The sequence below is a fragment of the Clytia hemisphaerica genome, unplaced genomic scaffold, assembly GCF_902728285.1.
Source record: "Clytia hemisphaerica strain Z4C2 unplaced genomic scaffold, Clytia hemisphaerica genome assembly, whole genome shotgun sequence".
NCBI lineage: Eukaryota > Metazoa > Cnidaria > Hydrozoa > Leptothecata > Clytiidae > Clytia > Clytia hemisphaerica.
Window position 1 is genome coordinate 1,765,265 of NW_027104101.1, and position 21,034 is coordinate 1,786,298.

At 35.0% G+C, this 21,034-nt stretch overlaps 1 protein-coding gene across 2 annotated transcripts; it reads right to left on the reverse strand.

Moving 5' to 3' along the window:
- Positions 1 to 2,526: 2,526 nt before the first annotated feature.
- Positions 2,527 to 20,469, reverse strand: LOC136813066 (tyrosine-protein kinase CSK-like). 2 transcript variants are annotated; one of them, XM_067069588.1, is made up of 15 exons: positions 20,402 to 20,469; positions 19,491 to 19,550; positions 13,067 to 13,117; positions 12,255 to 12,358; positions 11,580 to 11,702; positions 10,700 to 10,808; positions 9,712 to 9,883; positions 9,155 to 9,257; positions 8,282 to 8,369; positions 7,727 to 7,800; positions 7,356 to 7,406; positions 5,696 to 5,759; positions 5,199 to 5,297; positions 4,629 to 4,715; positions 2,527 to 3,663 (listed from the first exon to the last, which is right to left on the reverse strand). In XM_067069588.1, the coding sequence occupies exons 1-15, from the start codon at positions 20,429 to 20,431 to the stop codon at positions 3,493 to 3,495; spliced, it is 1,386 nt and encodes a 461-aa protein (XP_066925689.1). In that variant the 5' UTR covers positions 20,432 to 20,469; the 3' UTR covers positions 2,527 to 3,492. The 2 variants fall into 2 exon arrangements, with proteins under 2 accessions (XP_066925689.1, XP_066925690.1); XM_067069589.1 differs by lacking the exons at positions 19,491 to 19,550; positions 20,402 to 20,469 and adding an exon at positions 13,896 to 13,981.
- Positions 20,470 to 21,034: the final 565 nt, after the last annotated feature.

A 21,034-nucleotide genomic window follows, 5' to 3' on the forward strand; every position in this document is an offset into this window, starting at 1 on the left:
ATTACTGAGAAGTTTTCCAGATTGTGAAATTTATTAGAAAAGACTTGTTGTAATGATGATGTAGACAATAGTAAAGAATGGACTCAAAATTTAATAACAAGAATTCTAGTGATTGCTACTATTCAAAATGGGCCATTCCATTTTATATCCATACAAGGGGGACAAACATATCCAGGGGGTAATCCGGGAAGTATTTCCAGGGGGTGTAAAGGAATATATTTTTTTCCATTTTTCCAGGGGATCAAAAGTTATTCTAAAATTTTAAGGGGTGAAAGACTGATTTTAGTTCGTCCACACTCACTTTAAGATGTCAAAAAAAATGTTCCACTGGTTCTCCAGCAAATTTTGCCATTTTCCAGGGGATATCCACACATTTCCAAGAATCTTTTTTTGACTCGAATCCATTGGGAGGAGGGTGTGGGAAAAGAACTTAACCCTATTCAAACTAGGCTTTTAGGGGCGGTTCAGAACTAGGGGGGGCTTTTCCTGTACCACCCCTTAACTTTTAATCTAGTGGGTCTTTTTGGATGAAATTTGGCACACAAGATCCTTGTCACGTAAGGTAACTTTTGACAAAAATTTTTTTTTATGACGTCACTCATCATGCCCAAAGTGAGCAAAAACCGAAATTTTCCATTGTTCTTATAAATAGCTATTGTATTCTAACAAAGGCTTTAGAAAAAAGTTGCGTGAGTTTAAAATGCTTATTTTATCCTAAATATTCAATAAATTACGGTTTAAACGATATATTTGACATTAAAAATAAATTTGTATTGGAAAAGTGTCAATTTTTGTGACACCTTACTGTCAAAAATGTCATCATGCTCAAGGTGTGAAAATATTTAGGTGTCAAATTTTTTTTTATTTTGAAGCAAAATAAAAGTTAGGAATGTACAGAAAATTTCACGGCAAAAGCTCTATTATTTCAGGAGCTATTACCAATAGTTTGACTTCCGAACAGAAAGAGCCCCCCCCCTAGTACGAATAGGGTTAAGACAACTCAGTAACAACACAACTTTGAAATAAATTGAAATTAACAATATTATCTTTTAATAATAATTCTTCCACAACCATCAATCTATTGGACAAAATACAATTTTTTGGACAGATAGATGAAAAACATGTACCAGAGGGATGCTATTATAAAAAATAAAGTACTGCGCAAGTATTACACCTATCAACTCTTAACTGAGCGGACGGCTTTAAAGGGGTCTAGTAATGAATTTACGAAGAAATGACGTCAAAATCTCGACCATGTTCGCACGTGACAATTCCGTTCCGCTCCGAAATGAAATAAAGCCATTCTATTGGTTAGAAGTGACGTAACACTTGAATGTAACAAATAGAATGGCTTCATTTCGTTTCGGAGCGGAACGGAATTGTAACGTCTGAACATGATCTTCGTTGTCTTTGAGAATGTGAATGCAACGACTTCAGACACTTTGACGTGATCCTTCCTGGTGGCAAAATTAGCAAAAGAAGCTTTTTACCTCCTGGAAGGAAAAATTAAAAAAATACTCATTTAGACCTTCTGGAAATTCTTCTCCGGTTACCCCCTGGAAATGTTCGTTCACCCCTGCATGGATATAAAATGGAATGACCCATCTGGTACAAGTAAAAGCTTTCCATCCCGGTGAAAGACACGTCCTTCGATGTATACAATTTACTATCAATAAAAAAATGTGTACAAATGAAGATAGCCTTTTAAGCGCGATCTAATTTATTAGAAAAATACAAAAAAAAATATCCCATGATGGCAGATAAAAGCTAACAATGATAAAGCAAGATTTCATCGACAACCAAAAGAATCGAATCATTTCGATTTTTCGAACAAAAAAAAGAGCAGCTTTGCAATGGAATAAGTCTGGGCTCGAAAAAGAATTTAAGAATTGAAAGAGTTTGCTTTCCATCAGAAATTACTAAACACGATGCTTCGAGGTTGACATCGAGTTTTATAGAGATGCGCTTTAAAGGAAAATTCTTCCCTTCTTACTACAAAAATATTCCATACTAAAAAAATTACAAAATGCCTTCTTTATCCTGAATAGTAATAAGTATATTTAAAAAAAGCACCTATCTGATTTTTTTAACCGTTACTTTGAAATTCTGTAAAAAATAAACCAAAAAAAAAGCAAAAAAGCGTCAAAAAATTAAATTTCAAAATAGAAAAGAAAAAAGGGGTATAAAATCGATGTCTTAAATTTGCAATTTTAATATTTTCCATGTAACCCTTTAAAAATTCTTGGTAAACAGGGGGGGGCTTTAATAGCAAGTTTACGTATTAACCCTTTTAAGGACGGCGAAGTGACTGAATCGAATGAAAACTGACCTAAACAATCGAGGAGGATAATTAGTTGATACAGTCGCTGATCCGAACTCGAACGGGGAATCTTATTTGTTCAGAATACAGTGAAATTCGAATTATAGAATTGATGGGGACTGAGAATTGCTTCGAATACAAGTTCGAATAACCGAAAGTCTACTAGTGTACAAAGCTCGCGAATATCAGTCCGGATGAAAAGTTAAAAAAATGATTATTGGCCGCAGAGCGCTTATAAGATATCCGACTCAATCACACTTCTATTTGTTTTAATCGAACCTTTAACTAAAGATTGGGGCCATTCATATAGTACGTACGCAGTGAAGGGGCAGGGGGGTTTAACAAAAGCGTACGTCTATGGTTTAATTATTGAAGGTATTTCTATTATTTTCTGCGTGGCAAATAAAATCTGAGAAACTTATGCATACGTACTATGTGAATGACCACATAGTCCATTTCACAGTACAGTCGCAAAGCGTAATGGGTAATCAGGACAACTGCACACTAATAAGGACCTACTATTGTCCAAAGTTTTGAATAGTTTTGAAGTTTTTTGCGTCTAGCCAACATAAAGACGTTATGGAGGCGCAATCAGTCCTGATTACCCATGATTCATTTCGACTGTAAAATGGCATATTCTAAACAGGAAAGGATTCGAAAATAAAGAGAGAAAAAAGGGAAAACAGAACAAGAGGGGTAGACAATAATATTATTCCGTCTATGATCAAAATTCCAATGTTATTGTTCATATACCATATCAAGCCAATCATATCAAAAAGGCGTGCGTGGGCATTATCATTTTATTGTACATTTGATAAAAGACTGTAATCATAAATTATGGAGAATTTGGCGCGTCATCACGGACAAACCAATTGTGAATTGAACGAGGGACATTTTTAGTAAGGCTCATCATAATCAATAAAGAAAATATCGACGATGTATAAATCAAGGATTTGGGTCGATTTAAATAGAAGCAGCATGGTGAATTGTTCAGAAAATAACAAAATTCTCAATGTTTTCGATACACCAGACCCAATTATTATCAATAATCCAATTTCAATTTTTTCAAAGTTTGTGAATTTGATATCTGTGCGGGACTCCTTCCAGTTCCAAAACGAAGGTGGGTATCCAAAAATATATCCACCGCCCAAAAAAATGATATAGCCCTTTAGTTATAGATTTGTCTCTCTGTATAATTTGGGTGACATTTCGCGGAACGATGGGCGTTTGTCGGGTTCGGTGCACCAACATTTTAACATGATTTGGTAAATGTGTGGCGGACAGGCGTCCGGCTTCTCCATACGGTATCCACTTAACACCTTATCCAATACGTTGTCCAGTGACTATTATTTTTATTGGTAAAAAAAAGAAAAATGACGTCTTTAGAAAGACGGTTTTAGTAGGGGCGGGAGGGCGTTGTTGTTGTTGCTTTTTTCTAGAGTTAATCAAAGACTTTCTCTATTTATTCGGAGCTGTTCGTTTCGAAGATCTGATTTATCGAGTATTTTTGAAAGTCTTCTTTAACAATAAAAATCATTTCGTTCGAATCAATATTACTTTGGGGAATTTTTATCAGTACTTTATGCAGCACATTTCCCAAAGACTGTTATTATTTTTATTGGTGAAAAGAAAAGAGACGTCTTTAGAAAGACGGTTTGACAGAAGGCTTTTTGGTCTCTACTATCGTAAGAGCTGTATTTTTAAAGAGATAATCAGATTGTTTGAGGTGTTTTGCATGTGGTTTACTTCTAGTGTCTTGAGGAAAACCTCAAAATACTTTTGCCTAACTATTTTCCAAAGTCGGGTTATACAAGTTACAAGTAATCAACAATAGAATTTAAACGTAAGAACCACGCGAGAAACAATTTTTCGGTATTTGAAATGTGATATCTCGACTTTAGGAAATAGCTGGATAACCATATTTTTAGGCTTTACTCAGGACCATAGAAGGTTTCTACAGACAAAATATTTCAAAGCCATCTCATTAACCCTTTAAAAAAGACTGGTTAAAGAAATTAAATTTCACAAAAAATGAATGGGCTCATTCCAGAGAAAATTCGTTCGTGTGGGGTGGAGGATGTATTATTTTTCCAATGATCTACCCCCTGACATTTTTCACCCCCTGGACACGTGTATTACTCCTAGACAAGCATCAAATATCGACCCCCTGGGCATTGCAAATTCACCCTATGGACATGGTAGTTTTCAGGATTTTCTCTATGCCCCTGGAAAATATATCTTCCAACCCCTATGAACGGTTTTTTTTCTGGAAGAGCCAATCTAAGAAAACGATAGAAGAGTAACTTACAACTCGTGGGTATGGATTACGTCCGAAAGAGAAAATTTCCCATAGTAAAATGCCAAAACTCCAAACGTCTGACTTCGATGAGAATTTCTATATAAAAGATGAAAGTAATGACCATGAGATCAGCCTCGTATTCCATCAAACGAAAATGATGATTTCGGGGCAGTTACAATCTTTTACAAATAATAGAGAAATAGAAAAGGAGGCTTGGCTCGAGTTAACCCTTTGACGTCGTTGGACTTATGCTGATTTTAAAACTAATTCCGTTGCGGCGTTCTTTGGGGTAAATTTGTGTATGGGATCACTCAGAAAGTACGTACACTTCAAATATAGGCAAAATCTGACCCCTCCATGTACGTACGCTTTTCCGATTACACCCTCTTTGTTAAGAAATGTTTTTGAAACTCTAGCAGTTCGGTCTTGATTATCAAATAAAAGAGGAGACTTTTAAGTACATATGAAGCAAGTTTTAATTTTTCAAATAGAAGGTTTCAAAAAAAATTGAAAAGCGGACGTACACTTTCTTGATCGACACCCTTCCCCACGTACGCTTTTCGAAGGACCGAAACTTACTTTTTCTCGTATTGCTTCGGGCGCTGTCCATTTGACTGGGAATTTTTCAGCGTCTTTTTGTTGTATTTGCTGATCTTTGGCTAAACCAAAATCCGATACCTAAAATGTTTTAAGGTATAAGAAAAATGAGCAAATGCGACTAGAAAATAACAAGCACATACTTCAATAGAGTCTCTTTGACTCAAATCTCAAAAACTCGAATGTCTCCCTAGCTCGAACAAGTTTTTCTCATCCCTTCGGTTAACATTTGCCTTATATATATCTTGCGCCATGACTCGGAATTTCCTTAACTCGAACGGATTTGTGTTCCCCGTGCGGGTTCAAGTTTTAGAGACTCGATCGTATTGGATGATTAAGGATTGACACTTTTATAATCCCAATGTTTATTAATATAATAAACCATTGTCATCCTTTAAAGTGACTTGCTACTAGTCTAGGCCGGAAGAAGTGTCATATAAATCGGAGACAGTAAATAATTTCAGAGAGAATTTAGTTACTTTTGCTAGCAAGCAACTTGATCCAGGATTATCAGTTAGCAGAACGTTCCTTGCTGCGAGATCTCTATAAAATTAAAACAATAAGTTTAAAACAAATTGAACAGAGGGTTGAGCAGCTCATATACCTTAAACATCAGTAACATCTGCTTTCAAAAACCAAATTTTTGATTACAGTATAAAGTAACTGCTTTTCAGCCACATATTTCTGTAAAGCCCGACGGGCTACATAGTGCTTTGGCTGAGAAGTACACCGTGGTTATAAAAAGGAAATTCACGTGACATTACAATAAAATCTCAATGCTTGACCAATCAGAAGCTTCGCGGATTTTCGAAAACAATAGCAATATTTTTTGCGTAATAACTTTTATAGACATCTTCTAGGGAAATAAATTGGACCTAAATGATAGCGAGTTTATATTTCTGTCTTTTTTCTGCAACGGAGACGGTTAGGGAAACGGAACGAAGAAACATTAAAAGTAAGAATCCTAGAGTACCTGTTGTCTGTACACAAACCCAATATCTACGGTTAATTTCAAAATTCATTGCCGTAGACAGTGGCGTGGTGGCAGGGGGGCCAGGCCCCCCAGCAGAGCCCTTTTGAGAAGGGGCGCCCAAAAATAAGGGACGCCAAGAAGGATTATTCAGGCGCCCATATCGAAAGATTGACAAATGAAAAAACAAAAATGGCGCGCCTCATCACCTCAAAAACTCAAAATTTTCTGGCTCGCTTCGCTCGCACACTCCCTTTTTTGTGTTCATAATGAGCGTATAGAGAGGGGCGCCAAAAACAAAAAAAATCTTTAAAAAGGGCGCCATATTTGCCTTGGCCACCCCAGAGAAGTTTTCCCACCACGCCACTGGCCGTAGAGGGTCTGTTGTCATTGTCTTTTCTGGTTTGAGATTTTTCAAACCAACCGCTACAATGGAGTGCTGTTGGAGTTTGGCGAGAAATCGGAGGCGATAAGACAAAATGGCCGTCAGAGTTGTCAGACAGTCGAAAAAAAGTGTTTTCATAACAAAACTGACTTCTTTATTTTTTAATAATTGGAATAAAAGAAAGCTCTAAATGAAGACATTCTATTGCAAAATAACTCTTTTTGCACAAATCGAATGTTTTTTGTTTACATTTTGGATCTTTGAGTTCACGAACATGAGAGAGAAGTTGTTTGATTGGAATCTTGTTTTTTTTTACTTCAGTTCTTTGCAAAAGAATATACTCAGAGTATCTCTGCATGTTTTTATCTTCAAATTCAGTATTACTTTTACGGCATTCGATCTATGTAGAGTGGCTATAGTTTGTTTTGTTGGCATAACTTTTGTAATCAAAATGTTTGCATTTTTCTTTGGCGGACTACATGGAAAAAAAGGGTAATTGGAAATTAATGTTCTGTTAGACAATTTTGAATATGTCTTCGTTACTTTTCAGCCTTTAGTTTGGCTCAAAAACATTAAAAAAGCAGCCAAAACATGCTTAGAAAGTGACCCTCAATGGACCCCATCCCTTGTTTACAATTGTCGTACTTTGGCGGCCATTTTATTTCAAAATTATACTTCATCGCAGAGGTCTCCGTACAGAAAAACTTTTATCAAAAAGACAATGCGCACAGAGTGAACTACGCTACGATAATCGTGAGATACACTCTGGTACAGAGTAGAGTACCTGTGGATCATATGTTTTTCTTCTAAATATTCCATGCCAGTACAAACATCTCTATGGGAAAGAAGTCAAAATTTATATTCTTTAGGTGCTACACATTGAGGGCTAAGGGGCAATGATAGAAGGAATTAACATCACCTTCGAAAAATCTTTTGTTACTAAAAAGAATTTTAAACTTTGAAAAATGGTTTCAAATTATAACAAAAAGAAGGAGTTATGCCACATATTTCCTGTAGATCGCTCTTTTTACGTATTTTAAACAGCGGTCAACTGCTAAATGTTTGGAAAACTTACTGTTTGGAGATAATATCTCGATAATAGGGTGATCCACCAGTAAAAAAAATAATTAAAATTTTTTCAACTAAATTTCTTACCTGGCGAAGCTCAATTGTTCTTCCTGTTTAATCACAGCGCGACCGCGTGAACGTAAATAATTGACAAGTGAGCCCTAAAAAAAGTCACGTAAATTAGTTTAACACTTGTCGGTATCATTGATTTCAATGGCTGGATCCGAAACTCCTGGATAGGAAAAGAAGCCACTTATTTCCAATCCAAAACAAGCGACCAGTGTGTTTTTCAAACAAAATTTATAAATGCGGGGCAAAATTAAGGCTTCACTTTTTCATGCTTGCATAAAGTTGAAGATTCCTCTGTAGTCCCTTCAAAACTCGGTACACTACTAGGCTAATCTAAAATTTTTATGTTTGACTGAATAATGTTTGATTCATGCTGATTAAATATCTCGTCAGCTAACAAGCCGTGATATGCTAATGGGAATGATTTAGTTCACCAACGCCCTTCATTTTAAAAGGGAATCTCAGCTTTCTGATAAGCTTTGAACGAGCTTGCGAATCCTTTTAGTTTCGGATATAGAATCGTTTCAAATTAGAAAAACTTACAACTTACACTAAACTTATTTTCATACATACCTTGGAGCAGTGCTCAGTCAAAATGAGAATGTCTTGACCGCGAAAACTGATACCGATCAGTACGACCAAGTTTTGATGCTGCAACGTCCTAAGAGATGAAAAGATTTCAGATTTCATGCGATTAATGACGCCCCAGCGGAGTCTCCGATCACACCAAAAGAAAAATTTTTATCACATCATTTCGTGAAAATATTCTCTCATCAGGCCATTAAAGCGAAAAAGTAATGTGTCACGCTTTTCGTACTCATAGACGCCATCACGTCGAATAAAGGTCAGATCACACCATCCCACAATCCCACAATCCGCTTGCTACCTCAATAGCATACCGCAGTGAATCTAAAAATAGACATTGATTTTTCTGTTTGACCGAAATTCAATCCCATCACCCTTCGCGTTAACTACGCCTGCATGCAAATTACACTCAACTACAAAGAAAAAGTAATGACTTTCACGACTTTTTAATTAAGACGAAAAGGATTGTGGGATTGATTTTCGGTCAAGTGTTAAAAGTAATAATTATGACGTTTGCATAACGGTGTGCTATTGATTAAAAATAAAACCTAAGTGCAAAATTTTACTTTTAATCCTGACAATTCATTATGGCCCTTGAACAAACTAACGTAATAACAAGCTATAATACAGATAGATGTATTACGCTCAGAACTTCGGTTCTTAGAGCACTCTATAGACTCTGTTGAGGAGCAAGCTCTGCTTCTCCGTTCACCACAAGCGATTATGCGAAGCTCAACACGTAGTGTTTTGAGCACTCTGTTGGCAGTCTATGCTCAATTACCCGAGCCGCACTGGTGAGTCCTGGGAAGGACGAAACACGTGTCTGCGGATAGATGTAATAACAAGCTACGTAATTCTTACGTCATAACGGACGCTTCTCGTAAGAAAGATTGGGCGGCGTGAGTATCGTCTTTTAATTGTTTGATAGCCACTGCTCGACCTTGATAATCTCCTTTGAAGACCTCTGAAGAAAAGTAAAGAAAAAAATTGAAATTCTAAGGTTTGACTCAAACCCAATTTTTGATATTCAAAGTTTTAAAGTTTAAAAACTCCGGTTAAGGAGTTTCTTAAAATCAGTGTTTTTCATTTGTGATTGTGCGTACGCCCGATCAGTCGCAATAGTCGGGTTCTATTTCCCGATCTTTCCGATGTGATTTCCCATTTGGTTTGTGCTCGCGCTTACTAGGGTATACTCTTTTAAATTTTATGTTCGATATATTAAGAAAGGCTGACCAAAATAAAGATGTTTGAATAGTAGATTGCTATTAAAAAATGACAATTACCAGAGTTTGCAACCGTCATTACGGCTGTTTTATTTTTTTTATGGGAACTTTCGCGTTTTTTTCCTTCTACCACAAAAGGTAGTTGTGTTCTACCATACAAATTTTATTGTTCTTCTGTAAAAAAACAAAACTTACCTCCGAATTCTCCGGTGCCGATCTTCTCTTTGAATGTGATGTCCTCAGTAGCGACGGACCATCCTTCTTTTTGGAAACTTTCTTTGAAAGCTGTTGACGAGATTGCATTGTCTTCTTTTTTCAAAGATTTAACTAATGTCGTACAGAGTCCGTCTGCGTCTTTTTTATAATGCTGAAAAGAAAAAGACAAGAGATAAAATGAAAAAGAGGCGATACATTTCGGTCAAGTAAGCGCAAAATGTTGTTTAAACATTCATACAGGCCTATGTACAGGCCACTTTTCACAACAAACCACGAAAGCTTGTGTGCAACAGTGGTCAAAGCAGGGTTTCGCGCCTGAGAAGGAAAATGAGTTTTACACAGCAAATTAGCACACATCAATCAAATTTTGATGAATAATGAAAATTTTAAGACGGAAAAGTCTCCTTCAATACATACTGCGCTGGGCCAGAAATCCGTCTGAGATGGAAAGACCTTTTCTTTTAACACTGACAGAGGGAGGAAGTTCTGACTTACAACGCGTTCCATGCGTATTATCGACTATTTGATGATTATACTGACAGCGCCCGATAATTATTTTCTGACATCGATCAGTGACGCAAATACCTGTCAGAGGTGGAAGGGAGTGTTGGCTTACCTGTACCAGACGACCAAGGAGGGATAAAAAAACCGTGTGTTGGGATAGAGATTTGTCTGTACACAGATCCAGAATCTACGGTTTCTTTCAAAATTCATTGCCGCAGAGGGTCTGTTGTCATTGTCTTTTCTCATTTGAGATTTTTCAAACCGACCGCTGTGATGGAGTGTTGGCGAGAGAGGGTAGACGACGAGAGAAGTCTTGCTATTTATAAATCATACTTCATCGCAGAGGTCTCCGTATGGGAATTTTTTATCAAAAAGACAATGCGCACATAGTGTACTACGAAGCGATAAACGTGCGATACACTCTGGTACAGAGTAGAAAGAGATAGGTTAAGTTCTGACTTACTTTAACGAGTTCGCTGAGAGTTGAGAAGTAAGTTTCGTCGTCTACTGAATATTTGTTGTTATCTTTCGATGTGATGCGATAATGTTCCACTTTCATTTGGCTCGATGGACTGTAGTTTAAGAGCGAAAGAAATATTCATATAGTTCACACTCTAATTCGACATTTTAACCTTTTTAACAAAGTCAATAAAGTAGCATAGTCGGGTAACTTAACCAAAGCATATCAATTTATATATTGATATTTTATATCATCATCAGTGGTAATCATTTAGTTCTTATTCACTAATTCTTAATAGAGTGAATTTTTTATCTGTCTGTTATTTAACCTTTTTAAGGTTGAATTTCTTTTGTAAAACCTACAATTCGAATTGATACATTTCATACTCACGAAAGATATACCCTAAGCCTGAGTGGAAAAGAAGCTACTATACTACTAAGCTACTAAGCTACTATAACATACAAATGATATCCATTCGACATTTTACTATACGACAGCTATCTACCCGAAGGTAGGGGAGGGCGCCACTCTTTCTCCCTGGATTGCTCGACAATCCAATGCCCCTTACAAACCGAATAAAAGTGTGGAATGTAATATGCACCACCGCAATGACTTACGGAGGTGCACATTATCCTGAATAGGCGACTTTAGAAATATGCGCTGGATGAGTGTCCAAAGTAGTAGAATAAAAGTTGTTTTTTTGACAGATGAAAACCCTTTAATATGCAAAAATTAGTTTGAATTTTCATTTTGAATGGCCTCAAAATATTTCTTACTTTATGAATAATGGCAGTTATTTATTCAGTTTTGTTATGGGTTGGATAAAATGTTCTTGTCTCATTTGGGAATATATCAGCAGAACACAAAAAACTGTTAAACATACCTGACCACGCACAGCGTGTAGTCACCCGGGTAATTCGTGCTCTCACGCACTAAGAAAAGACCAACGGTTCGTGGCTTCAATAACTTCTCTGCTTCATCCCGTGAAATTTTGCCAAAAAACCAGCTAAAAGAGAAAAACCAAATAAAGAGCAAGCTTGAAAAAAATTATTTTATAAAGATAGATAGACTAGATGGATAAATTGGAGTCGATATTTTACCTGGATAGTATTACGCCCAGTAATCTAGGACTTTTAGACAGTCTTTCGATTGTTTTCATGGGGTCTACGGCCAGCCGGCTCAGCTATCTATGAACTGAACGGAACATTGGAAGGAGCGAGGATTCGAACCGTAAATCCCTGGTTAGAGACGCTGACCCCTTTGACCACTTGGCCATCGCTCCTTCTATATGATATATAGCAGGGGGAAACCCTTTTCGGACCCGTGACATCTTTTATGCGACGCAACCAAACCTGGTCCATTCCAAAGAGTGAAGTATTTCGAGAGTTTTTCGCGAAAGGAAGTTTTCTGCTAAGGCCAAGGAAACTTTTTTAGGACTCAAAACTGACGTCACAGGTAAAACACCTTGACCCTAAAAATTTGACGAAATTACTAAGTAACCCAAAGCACTTACACCAAATTTTTGGGCTCAAGAGATGTGAAGAATTATAAAACTTACGGCATTTCATGTATATGCAGACCACGCCTCTGTTGAACGTAGTTGATGGGTATGATTCCCGTTTTGCCGTCCGATACGCGCCGTGCATCGTACCAATTAGGATCCTAAGAGATAAGTAGTAGTGAATTTTTTATAAGAACCAACTATATGAGAACATAAAGCATCGATGACCAAATCTTAAGTACAAACTGAGCACATTTTATGGCTTCGCAGACTCGTAAACACTCTGAAATCCCACAAAACATTAATAAAAAATGGTGAAAGTAAGAGCAGATTTAAGATAAGCAGATTTAGTAAGAGAATATTTTTAGGTTTAAAACTAATGAAGTTAGGAGGATCCAAGGGCTTCAAGAATTTTGGTAATCTCATAAAAACATCTGGTGCAAACGATATAAGGTTTTCTTGTTACTTTAAAAATAAGTAAAGATCTAGCAGAAGTTTTTGTCATCCGATGTGGTTGCAAGGGTAGATGTGAAACGAACAGGTGCACTTGTCGCAAAGCTGGTTTGAAATGTACCTATCTTTGTAAGGAATGTTGTGGTATTTCATGTGCCAATAGTGAACCTTATTTAAGTGAACCTGAAAATGAAACTACCATGATCTATGTTTGATAAAAGATCACTTGATCAAACCAGTAAAACTGTAAAGCCTTTGCTAGCTCTGTTCTTATTTTCAAAGTAACAAGAAAGAAACTGATCTCAATCTTAATAATGACAAATGCAATGCAAGACAAATAATTCATAACCAGAATTACCCAGCAAATCGAAGCCACCAGGAAAGTAACAAGATAAAGCGAAAAAGATTCCACATACCTGTGTCGCCCTTTTAATTTCGATCAGATCTCCTTTCCGAAACGGAAGATCCTAAAAAACAAAGTTACATAAAGATGAAAATAAAAAGGGCCACTGAAGAGAACAGAAAAGTACAAAAGAGTATAAAGTTCGTCTATATTACACCCTAGAAAATATAAATTTTTTCCAGATAAGAAAGACTATGGGGTCTAGAAATATTGAAAGGACCAGATATCCAGGGAGTTAGCCAAAATAAGATCATTTTTGTAGTTCCAAGGAGTCACTTGTCCTAATGTCTTAGGGGACATAAAATCCTAAATATCAAAAATGAAGATTATTTTCAAATAACCATTAATCAATTTTGATAATGAAGCGAACAAAACTCCATAGATAAACCTGTCAAATCTAGAAATTGGCCGTAACTTGATACCCTTTACTGGAATGTATAAGCTTCTGCTCATCCTCTAGCGAAAAGAGTTTTTTATAAGGCTTTTCCATTAAATTTCCATACAGGGGGGTGGACGCAGATTTTCAAAAATGTGGTGATACTCCCTGAAAATGGCAAAATTTACAAAAGAAGTCCTGGAAAAATTATTTCCATACTTTAAAAGTAAGGGTGGACGAACACAAATGAGCCTATTACCCCCTGGAACTTCTTCTCCGATTACCCCCTGGAAATGTTAGCCCACCCCCTGTATGGATAGAAATGGAATGGCCCATAGATTCTTACAGTATATATTAAGACAGATATAGAGATATAAGAAATGTATCTATATAGAGAGGTCTGCAATTCAGACTACAAGTGTTTGTAAAAAGACCAATCTAGCTCACTCGATAATACTGTACGTACAGCAAAAGGTTCCAACACTACTCCTGAAATTTTACGGCAACGTTCTTTAGCCTCTGGACGCATATCTTTTTTTTTTCTAAAAACTTTTTTTTAAATTATAGCTGTACTAGATTAATAAAAAGGACTTTGTTCGTTCGTGTACCGCGATCAAAGCATGAAAACAATCAAGAGAACTTAAAAATGTTTGTGTGCGGGTACGACTTTAACAAACAAATTTTGAAAACACTTGAAAATGTGACATAAACATTACATGTGTACAAAGTAGCTTATTAATAAGATAAACATGTTTTATTAACCAGTATCAATCAACATGCTATTTAGAGAATTAATTGAAATGGTTATCATTATTTTTAATGTGACTTAATTGAATACTCGTGATCATAACAATGAAACATATCCATACGGCTCCGTATGGCTTTGAAAAAACTCCGGGAGGAGGGTAGGATTCTGGCACCCGCTAATGGGTTTGTGCTCCCCTTTTGTTTGTGCTTCGATAGCAAAAATGTTAAGAACGAGTTAAGAACATTTTAAGGCATTTAAAATGGTCAAAAAATGGTAAAAAATGGTAAAAATAATACATGTTGAGAACATTTTTAGGCCTAAAACTCAAAGAGTTAAGAACATCCGAAGGCTTAAAAAATTTTGGATCTTCTTATAAAAAACGTGTACAGGCAGTTTTTGTGGAAGTCTGCAATTCATAACTAGGAGGTGTTTTACTACCCATGCCATGACTAATAGCGGAGTATAATTTTTGGACCTCTTTTTATCTAAGTACCTCGCCCCCTTTTTCCAGTATCAAACCTTCCAAGAGGTTGGTATAAAGGTGGAAAAAACACCCAAACACCCAGCCCACCCCACCCCCAACGAATAAAAAAGAAGATCACACAAGTAAGCTGATTATGAAACATGAGAAAATGGCTAATTTTCTTTTAATCTTCAAACAAAATATTGCTATGTTTCAAAAAGAATTGCAACAGCCGCCACAAACCATACAAAGAAAGTGATATTATAGAAAACTAACAAACATGGATAGGAATGGTTTGTGTTTTTTCAAACAGGATATAATGTATGTTCGATCGAGGAAGATGTAATTATAAACTACGCACTTCCACTTTATCAATTGTCAAACATTGTTTAAAAATGATCAAATTATAGGAATAGCACTGATATCTCATTCGTGTTGGTTTGAAAGATGTGTGGACTCGAAGAAAGAGACTGGATGGCTACGCTCTTTTACTTTCTCTGACACGATCTTTAATTTGCATGGACACGCTTTTTTTTATAAGAACATTCAAAATTTTTGAAGCCTTCGGATGTCTTAACTTTTTGGGTTTTAAGCCTACAAATGTTTTAACATGTTCTTATTTTGACCATTTTGTGAATATTTCTACCAATTTTCCTAAATAATTGGCCATTTAAGAGTCTGCAAAGCCTTATGTTCTTAACTTGTTCTTAACATTTTGGCCAGCGAAGCCTCATGTCCTTATATATTTTGTTCTTAAAAAGAAAAAAACGTGTAAGTGAGATTAAAAGATGGTAAAATTTGCGAACAGAACAGAACAGTGAAAGTGTATCAAAACAAACTACCAAAAAGGTAAAAGTCGTTAGATTCATCATACCACCATGATTTTCGAGAATAAATTTGGAAAGTGAAAAAAATTCGAAGGGTGACTTCATTCAGAAATTTTGACAGAAATAATAATAAAGGATCAAATATTAATAGGCTAAAGTCATAAACATTCATGTCATCAAACAGTATAAACAACTTGAAATGAAATGTCATTTTCAGATCGTATTCTCCAAAAATAAAATCAATTGATTATATTCAAGTAACTTAAATTCCGATTAAAGTTAAATTCAATCGATTTTAAAGCTGAATTCAATCGAGTTTCTAATTCTAAGGATTTCCAAAAAAAAACCCAATTAGGATACACTTTCTCGATTTTTTGACACAATTATTTTAACAAGAAACAGAATTGAACTTGTATAATATAACGTTCATGAATAATGACGACTGAAGGAGTTTCGTTTTAATACTTTAGTAATAATAGAGTATTCATAACTCCAACCTCTATAAATCGAATTTCCCTTTTTTAACTCGAGTATCTTTAACATGTTTTATGGTCCCTACAGGACCCCCCCCCAGTGGTTTGCATGAATGCGTGAAAATTGAAAAAACAAATGCGTGAATTGGAATACTTTGGGTGAGCTCAACTGTAACTCTATCAGCCATTTGGTTTTAAACCTACAGTTTCATCACTGAAAACAAAAAAGACAAACACTCTGCAAAACTAGCTAAATTCGCATCTTCATTATAACTTGTAGCACACGCTTCATTTACTCATAGTGGCAAATAAACATTTCTAAATGTTCATATGTCTATGAGTTACTTGATTATGATTGAACCATAGTGCAAATCAAAAGTCAAAGAAACCCGACATAAATTAAGCCTTGGAAAAATTCTAGTATGTATCTGTACCAAGACACACAGAAATCAATTAAAATGGATTAAATTTTAAAAGAGATTGAATGGGAAATCTGTTTTCTTTTTCCTTGGTGGACATTTTCGAAATGATTTCCGTCGAAAGGGTAATTATTAAACAAACTTATTACCCGATCAATTTTTTTACTAATATTTTTCCACAGTTTCCTGAAGGAAGAATCAAATCTCACTTCAACCCCACGTGGTATTGGGTGTCCCAGAAGTGAAGTGAAGTGAATTTTCTCGAGTTCTATGGACTGTTAATCAATCCTTAATTGCATTGAAAAGAGGAAGGATAAACTTAAATGGGGTCATTTGTTAAAAATGTGGTCAATTAGATCAAAAGTTATCGCCTAAATGCTAAAACATTACTTTTCAAAAGAGTCGAAAAAAGGCGAAAAATGAGGGTAAAAATTTGTTGTATGACAAGATACAAATATTTTTTATTCATCAGGAAATGCATTTCCATTTTTACCAAACCACTTATTTACACGATTAACCATTCCTGCAAAGGCGCTTCGAATTATTTGAGTTGCTCCCATATTTGTTGTTTCATGTTAAATACCCCACAAAAAGAAATCACACACTGTGAGATCAAGCAATCTTAGGGGTCACATCTCCTTTATTGTTGAACACCTTTCTTGGAAACTGGCCACGCAGAGACGTTGATCATTAATAAATTGATAAAAGAAGTGTTTTCTTTATGATAATCTAATACCCTCGTTTTTTCGCCTTTTTTAACTTTTTTGAAAAATGATGTTTTAGCATTTTATGCCGTAACTTTTTCTCTGTTTCTAGTTGACCAAATTTAACAAATGACCCCTCAAAATTTAAGTTTATCCTTTCTCTTTCAAATGCAAAAGGATTGATTCTACCTCTCAGCTTGATGTTCGTCAATGTTTTGAATTTCAATGCGTTTGAATTAATCAAATTGAGTTTTCTTATATTTAAAAAAAAAAGTTGAATAGTTCAAAAATTACTTCCTAGTAACATAATGTGAGCTGTTTTTGAAAAATGTAATTACTGACTATTTAAGGTGAATTTTCTAAGAAAGATACCATTTCATAATGATCATGAAAATTAAGATTCAATTTCCTTTTATCAAAACAAAAATAAAACCAAGAAACTGACTCAGCATTTTATTTATAGTAAATCAGCTTTAGAAACCATGCAATAAATGAGAAACATCTTTTTAAATGGTTGCTGATTGAATAGGCCTTTTCATAAATTACGTCACGAACATCACTTGCCTCGTTTTGAAATTACTGCCATGGTGATTAACTCCCAGCGGATTTTATTGAAACTACTTTCTATTCACAGAAAAATCATTTAATGTCTCAAGGGACATTTGTTGAAAAATGTTTCCAGTGAGACTGGATATCCCTTTATGTTCAGATTTCACCAGTGACAGCCTGGTATAGCCCTATCGGAATAAAAGTACCCCCTATTGTCACAATACACACCAATGTCACACCAATTATTGTATTCAACCCTACATACATGAACCAAAGTAAAATTTGGATTTTTTTTGATAAAAAACTTTACTAAACCTAAAATCTTACTGTTGAAGAAAGTTATAGTGACTTATGGTTTTGGTATTTGAACCAATATTCAAGATTTTCACAAATATTTACCCTTTTTAAAAACTCTAATAGAAAACATGATGGTCACATGAAATTACTAAAAAAAAACAATTCTAAGAAAGTCCACTTTTTGCATTATAATGCATTTTCATATTATTTTTCTCATGAGAAAATCCCCTTCCCGTAGGGGGTTTTATAACTTCCATTCTTAATACCAACACTACATTCTAATTTTGTGTTTATGATCATGATGTAAAATCATATGTATAGAATACTTTTTCTATGAGATAAGTTTCCAACCTGCAGGGCAATATTTGTTTTTCTTGTGATAGGTGCTCTAATTTTACCAATAAATTTCCATATATTTTATCGATTCAAAAAAAGATTGTAAAAATATGCCAAAGCTTGGAGGATAACTTGAGCGACGTTAAGACAAGGTAGGTTAATAGGAGTGGATAAAGTGAAAGATGTTTACCCAAGTTGTAGGAAAAAGTTCTTAATAGCTTTTCCAACCTTTGAGGGGTCTGAAAAGAAACCCCTTACCGGTAAGGGGTTTTCTACCCGAATTTGAAGCATAATAGATAAAAATACAACATAGCTTTCAAACTTTTGTCTAAAAATAAGATGTCTTATGTATAACATAAAAGTTTCAGAGCTAGGACTTTTATGGGCAGTTTTCTGAAAAACTTTTGAACTTATTTTCAAGTTTGGAATTCTCAGCTGTGTACTGTACCTTGTTGAAATTAGCTGGAATATAGCCAATCATTCTTTTGCTAAGGTAACTTTACTTTATGGACTAGCGCAACACACAAAAATTAAAAGCATAGGTGTAAAGGTCTATAAGAAGAGTATATGCATTCATAAAATAAGGGAAAAAACATCTTCCAGTGGGTGTTTTTCTGTACGAATTATCATTAAGATTTTCAGTTACTATACCACAATGACCCATCCCTAGCTGAACAAGAACAAGCGATACTTTTATGGACCTTACCTGTTTATAAAACGAATAATAAAAGTTTAATGAAGGCAATGTAGAAACAAAAACTAAATAATCTTAAATTTTGCAAGTTGGTACCATAATTTTTTTTCTCGAAAAATGAACTTTTTCATATTTAGTACAAGTCTTTGTATGCAATCTCAGGAAAAACTAATGAACAGATTTTTAACAGTCTCCCCACTTTTAAAGTCCAAAAAACCAATATTTGGGCATTTTTGGCCCAAAAACTTTTTTTTCGAAAAATGAGCCTTTCATTATCTAGCACACTGTAATTCTACGTCTTTGTACAAAAAATTAAGAAACACTAGAGAACAGAATTTTCACAGAGTTCAAAAAAACCCTATTTTGGGCATTTTTTGGGCCCAAATTGGCCCAAAAATTATTTTTTTCCAGAATCGGGCTCCGTCAAATTTGTACCGAACATCACAAAATTCCTATAATTCAATCCCGAGAAAAGTTGGTTACAGACAAACGGACAAACACAGGTTAATTTATAGGACCTCCAGGTAGGTCCAAAAATAAAAGTCTCATACCGCTTGGGAGTTTCCTTTAAAGTCATATTTTGCAACACATTCAGTGCCAGGTTCAAATTTCTGAAAAAAGAATTGATAAAAAGCAATAGAGGTTTTTCATGTTTAGTTAAATTACGTAAAACTTCACCCATTATGGAAGTAAAAGCTTTGATTTATGCAAGAGATCACCTGCTACAGATTCCACTTTTGTATTCATTAGTGGAAATCAGTGCCGTAGCCACCGAAAAATTTTCCAGATCATGGTGTTTTTTTGAAAAAGGTGTAATTATATCAATATGCACCCGATTTCTTCTTGCCTTTTGCTGAAAATTGACTTTCGGAGAGGCAGTTTTAGCCAATCTGGAGGGTATATAGTCTGAAAGTTTTCCTGGTCCGTCGGCCCCAACCATGGTGGGGTCTCCTTGATACTAAACATATAGGGCCCCCCTAAACTATAATTTGTGTTTACGGCATTGGAAATGGTTTAGCTTAACCAACCGTGAAAAACCTCTATAGTAATGCAATAGTGAAAGTTCCATTTGGCTGAATATTTAGCAGTACTAAGATACAAGTAGGTGGCATACTAGAGACAAATTTTAATTAAAATACCAAAATTGGCAATTTTCTTTTTTGGAACTAATTTTCTCGAAATCTAAAAATTTTAAAAGAACCATTCCAATTTCATTGGAAAGAAGAAAGATACACTTAAATTTTGATGGGTCATTTAATAAATTCGATTCATTAGATCAAAAGTTATGCTAAATTAAATAAAGTTACTTTCAGAAAGTGCTCAAAAACGTTATAAAAATCGACCCATCAAAGTAGTATCGGAATAATTGTTCGATATTCCATTTGGAAAACATTGCCAAGAAAATTTCAATATGCTTTTGTTTAAAATCCTTTAAAACTTTATTACAAATTCTTTGACTTACCCTGGCTGAGTTGCCAGCAATACTTGACATTTCAGCTTGTTTTTATTAATATGTACATTATCTAAAAAGAAAGAAGAAAATAGCGTGCATTATGAAAAAGACAAGTGTTGATTCCTATTTGTATATTATTATCACCATCGTTTTAGAATTTATTCCCAGGTTGTTTAAAACCATTTTTCCAAAAATGGAAAGCTATGTGATCATTCTAGTTAAAACAAGTAAGATTTTAAAAACAAGAAAATTTTCAGTACTAATAATTTTGTGCATTTTCTTTGGATCAAAAGTTAAATGATAAATAAAATGAATAAACAAGCACAATGCATGTTGGACCTACCTAATAATAAACATATTATATAGAATGGAAATAGAAAAGAAAGTAAAATAAGAAACGTATAGGGACAAAAATACAAGTAGCATTTAGCAATTCTTGAGACTTTTCAGGGAAGGGTAGGCAATATCCAAACAAAGATTAACGAAAGAAATGTATGACATTTTGACTTGCAATGATCCGGTGATTTCTGGCAAAAATGAGTTGGAGGAATGGATTTTCAAACTTGTACCAATCGAAAATTGAAAACAGTCATCCTTGTCGAACCAGCCAACGCCTTCAACTACATTAACTGAGAAGCTTTA

Excerpts from the sequence above, each read along its gene's own strand:
- LOC136813066 (XM_067069588.1), bottom strand. The coding sequence starts at position 20,431 with ATGTCAAGTATTGCTGGCAACTCAGCCAGG. Across the intron at positions 7,801-8,281 it reads TGACTGAGCACTGCTCCAAG|GGCTCACTTGTCAATTATTT; the intron begins GTATGTATGAAA and ends GACTTTTTTTAG. Across the intron at positions 3,664-4,628 it reads GTAATCCATACCCACGAGTT|TCACTGGACAACGTATTGGA; the intron begins GTAAGTTACTCT and ends TAAAAATAATAG.